General features: G+C 28.4%; 2 protein-coding genes across 22 annotated transcripts in view; one reads left to right on the forward strand and one right to left on the reverse strand.

Moving 5' to 3' along the window:
* The window catches only part of LOC113559236 (MAP7 domain-containing protein 2-like), a 36,643-nt gene extending 34,859 nt beyond the window's left edge, over nt 1–1,784 (forward strand). For all 21 annotated transcript variants that reach the window (XM_026964882.1, XM_026964896.1, XM_026964897.1 and 18 more), the window contains one exon: nt 399–1,784. In XM_026964882.1, coding sequence (XP_026820683.1) covers nt 399–412 — 14 coding nt within the window. In that variant the 3' untranslated portion in view covers nt 413–1,784. The remainder of the gene's footprint in view (nt 1–398) is intronic.
* A 3,425-nt stretch (nt 1,785–5,209) lies between these two features.
* On the reverse strand, nt 5,210–8,784 carry LOC113556697 (polyubiquitin-F-like). Its single transcript, XM_026961796.1, has 2 exons — nt 8,627–8,784; nt 5,210–7,225 (listed from the first exon to the last, which is right to left on the reverse strand). The coding sequence occupies exon 2, from the start codon at nt 7,216–7,218 to the stop codon at nt 5,614–5,616; it is 1,605 nt and encodes a 534-aa protein (XP_026817597.1). The 5' UTR covers nt 7,219–7,225; nt 8,627–8,784; the 3' UTR covers nt 5,210–5,613.
* Nucleotides 8,785–9,015: the final 231 nt, after the last annotated feature.

Raw genomic sequence — 9,015 nt, forward strand, 5'->3', positions numbered from 1 at the left:
AACCAATTTTGTATTGTTGGCTTTAATATTAGAGTAAATTGATCTATTATCAAATGTAAAGATAAGAACATTATCTGTGTTCTCTTGTTGGTTGGTTATTTACTATATTTTAAGTTATGAGCATTATTATAGTTTAATATTTGAAGTACTCATGACTTGTTTAAATATTAAAATATTGTAAAAGACTAACAAGAAAACACAGTTATTGTTCTTACATTTAAGTCTTATAATAGGTAATTCCTTCTAACATTTAAGCTAAACACAAAATTAAAACTACTCTTATATTTTGGTAATATATGTATTAGTAAGACGGAGACAACACATGCAAGTACTTAAGGCTCCATTTTCATTATTTCTATTATAATAATAGTTTATTGATGACATTTTTATTTTTTCAGATCTGCTATCTTAATAAACACTAGAAGTGGCCACGGTTGTTGTTACATTGTTGTGGGTATTTGTATACTTGGCGGTAGATTGAAGTATTAAACACGAGTGCTACTTTTATTGTTATTTTATTATTTTTATCTAAATTATTAAGTAGTTAAAAAGAAAAACTGAAAAAAAAAAGTAAAATGTTCAATATTCAAATTATTATAATTATTTAGCCACGTCTAGACATACTACTACGACAAATATCCATCATCTTCTACTTTACAATATTTTAAAAAATCCCTTCTTTTTTAATACATTTTTGTTTTCATAAATATATAATAATAAAAATAATAATAATAATAATAGCTCTTATCGTGTTAACTATAAACACATTTTAATATGTATTGTAATTATCACGTTTAATGTACATTAACAATAATACAAATCTTATGATGTATTAATTATTTAAAATATATATAACGACATGAGATTGCTTTGTCTTGTAAGAAATACCGTCTCAATGTATCTTGGGAACAAAACAACGCGTTTAGCGAGTGTCCTCTAAACAATTAATGACAAGATGATCATAATAATCAATATGTGGGCTATGATACCGTATTGAGTGTATTGCGAGTAAGAACTGTCTGGTTTGTTTACTATGTCTCATATATATATTTTTAGAAGTCTATCCCATAAACTGATTTTACTACTCTGCTTTTAAAATTCAACATTCATGTTGTGTACATTTTATTATTTCAATATTTTTGAATATTTTTTTTTTACAAGTTTTTAAACCAACATTAAATTGATTTTACTATACTATTCATTTTGTTTTCGATGATGATGCTGTTATCAACCAATGGTCAGTCTTAAGAAAGCAACCACTGTTGGTGGTTCGGGTAGGTAAAACATTTTCCTGAGACTTGAAACATCTGAGCGTGTTGATATTGTCAAAAAGATTTTATCTTAAACACACAAGATTTATTACTCCCCATCAACCTCCCTGATCTCAAAAAAAAGTATATTATTTAATAGACACCTATTTTCTATTTGTTCTCTTAATTAATTGTTGCGAGTGATTTATTATTTTTCATACTCGAGTACTTAGTATGTTTTTTAATGTATAATTATTGATTTATGGGTTTTCTTTTATTTCTTTAAATATTGTTCTATGTCCGTGATTTATTATGTTTGCGGTCTGTATGCGTTGTCATTGTTAATAATACGTTACATAGATTATTATTGTCTTACATTTGGCCCAAGAAAAATCATTGTTTCCCAATAATTTAATGATCAGTAGTAGTATGTGTATGCGTTGTATGACAATGTTGTATGGAAAGACAAAGCCATCTTATATGTTTATTTTATTATTAATTTTTTTTTTTTTTAATTATTAAAAATAATAGTAACAAGGGAGAGTTCTATAAATATCTAAACTAAACGAACATGTTAATCATTGATTTTGTAAACTAAATAGCGATATTATTTTATACAACTAACATTTTTAATTGTCGCTATTCAAAATAGTAATTGTTTTATTTTTATTATTATTTTTTAATTACTTTTTACTTTTTTTTTTTATGTAAAAACAGTTTATAAATGTAATTTTTATTTATAATATCCCAATAGACTATTATTGAATTTTACATTTATTTTTCAGCCATTAATATTATATAAATATATATCTTCATTTATTTTTTAAACTGAATTCATGTAAAACTTAGCAAAGTATTTTTTCAGTTTATTGTTAAAATTTATGTTCAATAAAAAGAAAAACGACTAAAGTAATATATATTATATATATAATTTGTAACTTGTAAATTGTTTTTATTTTTTATGTTATTAGTTATAATAATATTATGTAAACCTAATTAAGAACTATCCAACTTGATGTTTTTAGTAAAAATAATATTATATACCTACTCAAACTTTACAGTCTGTTATATTTATCGATTTTGTGTCAACAGGTATTTCGAAGCAATATTTACATTTAAGTTTAAATATTATCAAATTAAAAATTTTAATCACGGATCTATTAATCAAAACCAAGTATGCAATGAAATTCAGAAAAATATTGACCTAAGTATTGGTCTATATTTAATTTTCAATACTTCATTCATTGTATAAACAAACTTTTTAAAGTAACCCTTTAATTAGTTTAATTTTACCCAAAAAAGTCAACTGTAAATTGTCTTACAGGTGGTCACTAATTATTAATGATGATTAATATTCGAATAATGTTTCAATGTGGAAACATGAGGGCTTCTTTGGGTCAATACCCCGCAGTGTTAAAATAATTCAATTATTGTTTTTAAAAAGAACACCATTTTTATGATTAAACAACTGTATGTTTGATATGAATTATACTCTTATTGGTAGAATAGATATAATGTTGTATAGCACACGAATACAAATTACAAATTTAAGTTATTTGATGTACATGACATTGCGGCAATACAATAATATACTTATTTAAACTATAGAACATAATGCATCCTTTTTTAGAATCATTAAAACAATCATTAATCAGTAATACTATAACCATTAATGGTATTATATCCGTTGTTGTGTATAAGTGTGGCAATTCAACAGTATTGAAATTGCTTTATTTATGTTTTTATTAAACATCATTAATCAATATAATATTATTATGCGGAAATAGAGTTTTGAATGAGATACTAGTTAAAATTCAATAAAAGTTGATTAAATGAGTAGGTATCATTAAAATAGTTGAAACAAATATTTATTGTTCAAATCATTGAAAACTAATCAAACGAGTCAACATTTTAAATAAATATAATATCCAAATATTGGTGATATTCATATTATAGTATTATTATTTTCCTCGATTAATCGAACATCATTTTCTTTTCCTAATGCTTTTAATTAAAAATGATAGGTACCACAGTGTTAAACATGTTATATTGTAATGATTGATCATCTAAAATTATTTCTGTTACATTTTTAATACTTGGAAATATTCAATCAAAATGACATAATGAGTTTTATAAAAAATAATAATGTCATACTGTAATGTGTTAATTTTATAATGTTACTATCGAACACTGCAATCAAGTAAGTCCACGCGCAATGATTCTGCTTCTTAAACCAATTTTTAACTCGATAAACAATGAATATAGCAACAATGGAAACAATCAAGAGCTATATATAAAATTGATTTACTTTACCTCAACGCTATAATAGTTTTATAAAACGTTAAAATTATTTGTATTCAAAATTTTAACGGTAGCTAGAAAAACTACCTGAAAGGAGTAGGACGAATCCACGTCCTGGAGTTGCTACACTAACTGGACAATTAATGGAATGCTTCAGCATAGGATTTTTATATTTATATACATTATTAATCCAAATAAAAAGTAATCTATACACATTTTATGTAATAAACTTTAATGATCACGTTACTAGAAGAGGTCACTGCCAGAAGATATAGTGTGGAAGCCGTCCGTCCTCTGACCAAAATCGGTATGAAATAAAATTAATTTCTCTTGTACCATGGAAAACACAACATCAACAATTATTTGAAACTATAACAATGTTTGATATTTTTTTAAATTTACAACCAATGCAATTTTGCCTTTAAAACATCAAGCACATAATAAAAAGTATACCATTAGGTATTTATAAATTTTCATACTATTTTATACCATTTAGTTTTCCAGATTAAAAAAAATAAATAAATAAATCCCGTACTGTTAAGTTCTGAAGACAAATCTATAAATTACATTGATTAGTTTAAGTTTCATAACCAAGAAAATAGTTAATTTTTTATCATTTGAGAACAGTGTTTATGAATTGTCTAAATCTTCAACACTAGATATGATTGTTAATATTAAATAGCACTAATTTATATTATTTCAGGTAAGTAATAAGTTATTACTAATAACGTTAAATGATTTTTTACTTACAGTTGTTATAAATACAATAATGATTAATTTTACCTTTAAATTTAGATGGTATTTTTAATTTATTTTAATTTTATACGCAATGTGCATTTATTACTATGTTACAAGAATTTGAATGGTTCTATACTTTCCTATATTTGGTTGATGAAAATATTGTTATAAATTAATAATTATTAGCGATATGTATACTTTGTTCATATTCATTATAATACATATAGATCCTATATGAGATGCAAAAAATAATTAAAATGTTGATGCAAACCTTTTAATTGAAACCCTTGTAAACAATTTATGTATTATTTATGTTTAACAAAAATAGACAGATTATCAAAGAAATTAGTAAAATAATTGATGAAAATTCAATCCTTACCCAACAATTATTTTTATTACTAAAATATTTTAAATTATTATTAGGTGTATACTGTAGTATTAAACCATATAGGTATATTATTAATACACATTTAATACAATTTAAGAAATTTTGACTACACATAATCTTTGTACACTTCAACCACCATATCATGTAATACTGTCATAATGCAATAATAAAAATAATAATCCATTAACACTATTAACGTATTCCTTAACAGTTTAATAAAAATGTGTAAGTATAACCTACTGTTTTCCTTACCTTTTATATTTAGTAATTTGAATAGAATATTCACAAAATATGAATTTCCTAAATTATAGATCTATAGAACATTTCATTTAAATAAAGCAGTTAGTTGATTTTATATCTTAACAAATATAATTACACTAATGTGGGTAATATATGTTGTCTAGGCATTCAATGTAGAATACGATAATCATTTAATTGTATTAATATTGTATTATTATGCATTTCAAAATGATTCAATTATATAAACCATTTTCATATTAAATACACATTATATAGCAAATAAATATTTTTGTATAATATATAGAATTTTATTTACTTATTGGGTAGGTCTTTTATTGCCATACTATATTTCCATCGAGACTCAATATAGTTCTAGAACTTTAAAAACTAATATGGTAGTACAGACAAAGCTATTAAAAGTAAACTATTTTAAAAAACTTCATTAAGCCATATATAATGAACAATTCAGAATAGAATTAAACACTAAAGATAAATGTAAAAAAAATAAAAACAAATAATTGAATAGTAAAATTATTTTTATTTATTGACTTTCATATTTCATGTTGTGTTATAATAAAGTGATGAAACTGCAATAAAAAAAAAAAAAAAATGCTTTGGCATTAGGAATATTTAAAATTTTGAAAACATTTTTGGTTCACATTTTGAATAAACTAGAATGATTAAATCAAGTTAAAATTATTGAGATCCACCACGAAGACGCAATACCAAGTGAAGGGTAGATTCCTTTTGAATGTTGTAGTCTGATAGTGTGCGTCCATCTTCGAGTTGTTTTCCGGCAAAGATCAAACGTTGTTGGTCTGGTGGGATACCTTCTTTGTCTTGGATCTTGGCCTTAACATTTTCAATAGAATCAGAAGATTCTACTTCCAATGTAATGGTTTTTCCAGTGAGGGTCTTTACGAAGATTTGCATACCACCACGGAGACGCAATACCAAATGAAGGGTAGATTCCTTTTGAATGTTGTAGTCTGATAGTGTGCGTCCATCTTCGAGTTGTTTTCCGGCAAAGATCAAACGTTGTTGGTCTGGTGGGATACCTTCTTTGTCTTGGATCTTGGCCTTAACATTTTCAATAGAATCAGAAGATTCTACTTCCAATGTAATGGTTTTTCCAGTAAGGGTCTTTACGAAGATTTGCATACCACCACGGAGACGCAATACCAAATGAAGGGTAGATTCCTTTTGAATGTTGTAGTCTGATAGTGTGCGTCCATCTTCGAGTTGTTTTCCGGCAAAGATCAAACGTTGTTGGTCTGGTGGGATACCTTCTTTGTCTTGGATCTTGGCCTTAACATTTTCAATAGAATCAGAAGATTCTACTTCCAATGTAATGGTTTTTCCAGTAAGGGTCTTTACGAAGATTTGCATACCACCACGGAGACGCAATACCAAATGAAGGGTAGATTCCTTTTGAATGTTGTAGTCTGATAGTGTGCGTCCATCTTCGAGTTGTTTTCCGGCAAAGATCAAACGTTGTTGGTCTGGTGGGATACCTTCTTTGTCTTGGATCTTGGCCTTAACATTTTCAATAGAATCAGAAGATTCTACTTCCAATGTAATGGTTTTTCCAGTGAGGGTCTTTACGAAGATTTGCATACCACCACGGAGACGCAATACCAAATGAAGGGTAGATTCCTTTTGAATGTTGTAGTCTGATAGTGTGCGTCCATCTTCGAGTTGTTTTCCGGCAAAGATCAAACGTTGTTGGTCTGGTGGGATACCTTCTTTGTCTTGGATTTTGGCCTTAACATTTTCAATAGAATCAGAAGATTCTACTTCTAATGTAATGGTTTTTCCAGTGAGGGTCTTTACGAAGATTTGCATACCACCACGGAGACGCAATACCAAGTGAAGGGTAGATTCCTTTTGGATGTTGTAGTCTGATAGTGTGCGTCCATCTTCGAGTTGTTTTCCGGCAAAGATCAAACGTTGTTGGTCTGGTGGGATACCTTCTTTGTCTTGGATTTTGGCCTTAACATTTTCAATAGAATCAGAAGATTCTACTTCCAATGTAATGGTTTTTCCAGTGAGGGTCTTTACGAAGATTTGCATACCACCACGGAGACGCAATACCAAGTGAAGGGTAGATTCCTTTTGGATGTTGTAGTCAGACAATGTGCGTCCATCTTCGAGTTGTTTTCCGGCAAAGATCAAACGTTGTTGGTCTGGTGGGATACCTTCTTTGTCTTGGATCTTAGCCTTAACATTTTCAATGGAATCGGAAGATTCTACTTCCAATGTAATGGTTTTACCTGTCAATGTCTTGACAAAGATCTGCATGTTGAATCTGAAAACAAAATATAAAAGTTATGTAATTATTATAAACAAATTAATAACATTCTATAAATCTAAAATATTGTAATATATGTTTATTTGGATATTGATCATTAACTTTTTAATACAAATGCAAAATTTAAGAATGTGGAACACTACTCACTGAATTTCAATTCAAAAGAGAATTCATAATATATTCATACAAGAATTAATTATAAAACATAACAAGAGCACAAATATTTCAACTTTGACAACACTTTAGAATCAAGATTTTTTTTTGTTTGAGAACTAAAGCATTTTTTACCAAAGTTCAATTATAATTCATGTTAATTATCGTCTAACACGCATAATGTTATTTCAATATTATAAATGCATTAATTTTGGCTTTGTTTAATATTAGTGCATACTTAACTTAAAATTAAAATAATGTTAACACAGACATACAAACATAAAGCCTGGCCTCTGTGTTGTCTTTATTAATTAATTTAAAGAATACCTAAGTTAATTCACTTCTAACTTTTAAAATAATTATTAAACTAAATTTGTACGCACTGAATATTAATTTTTGTTATGCATTATATTTAAAAAGTAAAGAAGACAAACGTAAGGCTATCATCTAAATTTTGAACTGTCAATACAAAGTAGTTACCTCTTGAACAGTGTTAATTTGGCTCCAGAATAATACAATTTAAAATTAAAAAAAACTAATTTGTAGCATAAAATTAGATAAATTAACAAATCAAACTTGATATTATTACTAACGTTCAAACAATTATCATATATGATTTATCACCTAGGTAATAACAAAAAAAAAGTGAACTACCTAAGCCTAATTTATGCCCTTCATTGTTATTAATCAAATCACAATATCTTGTACTATAATTAATCATAATAAGAATGTAAGCGACAATAATCAAAAACAAATTAATCGAATTAGTTGTTTTGTAGTTTTTAAAATAATGATGACGTAAGTAGATCTGGAACAAAAGAATGAATAGAACAAAACAAATTTCGATTTCCCAAGATTAGGCAACACGATAATATACCAACAGCCGGAACAGGGAAAACGGGAAGCTTAATGCAACAAAAACAGATTGAACGAAAAAAAAATGACGCCATTAACATGGGCGCGGTCAATGTAGACAAAGGGCTCTCATGACCAAACACACGTAGGCCGGAAAAACGGTCAACATTCTAACGGTCGGAAATAATGAAAACTCGATCGACACAAACGAAGAACAATCGATTGCCATGATTATTACAACAACGACGAGCGTTGGCCACTAGACTGTTTGAAGTCAGCCATGTTTGTTACTACTTCGTAGACGTCGCCCGTTTGACGGGATCGCGGACGAACAAAAAAAACGCTCAAACACACTAAAAATTAGAAAAACGGAAAATAAATTATACTTACATTCAAAAATAATAACTAGAATCAAATACAAATAGAATCACGGACTTCTGTTATGTTGCGCTGAAATGTAAAACGATTTGGATCGATCTCCGGAGCAAACAAGTGTTCAGAGTGCGGCGGACAAAAAACTATTGAACAGAACGAGCGCCGATCGACGAAACGAAAACTCCAAAATGGCATCCGCTGGGAACGGGGTTATTACGCAGCAAAATCGTCGACCAACCACAATCGTCCACGTTGGCACAGCTGTTGTGTACACCGTGTGGCGGAGGGTGGTGGTCATGGAACAATCGAGGACAGCGTACCGTTCCGTTGTGGTTCTGTGCTTTCTCACGGACGTCACACATTAGTGCATTCCCCCCCCCACCGCCACCAACTTTTGTTAGGCC

The sequence above is a fragment of the Rhopalosiphum maidis genome, chromosome 4 (assembly GCF_003676215.2).
Source record: "Rhopalosiphum maidis isolate BTI-1 chromosome 4, ASM367621v3, whole genome shotgun sequence".
Taxonomy (NCBI): Eukaryota; Metazoa; Arthropoda; class Insecta; order Hemiptera; family Aphididae; genus Rhopalosiphum; species Rhopalosiphum maidis.

Excerpts from the sequence above, each read along its gene's own strand:
- LOC113556697 (XM_026961796.1), bottom strand. The coding sequence starts at position 7,218 with ATGCAGATCTTTGTCAAGACATTGACAGGTAAAACCATTACATTGGAA.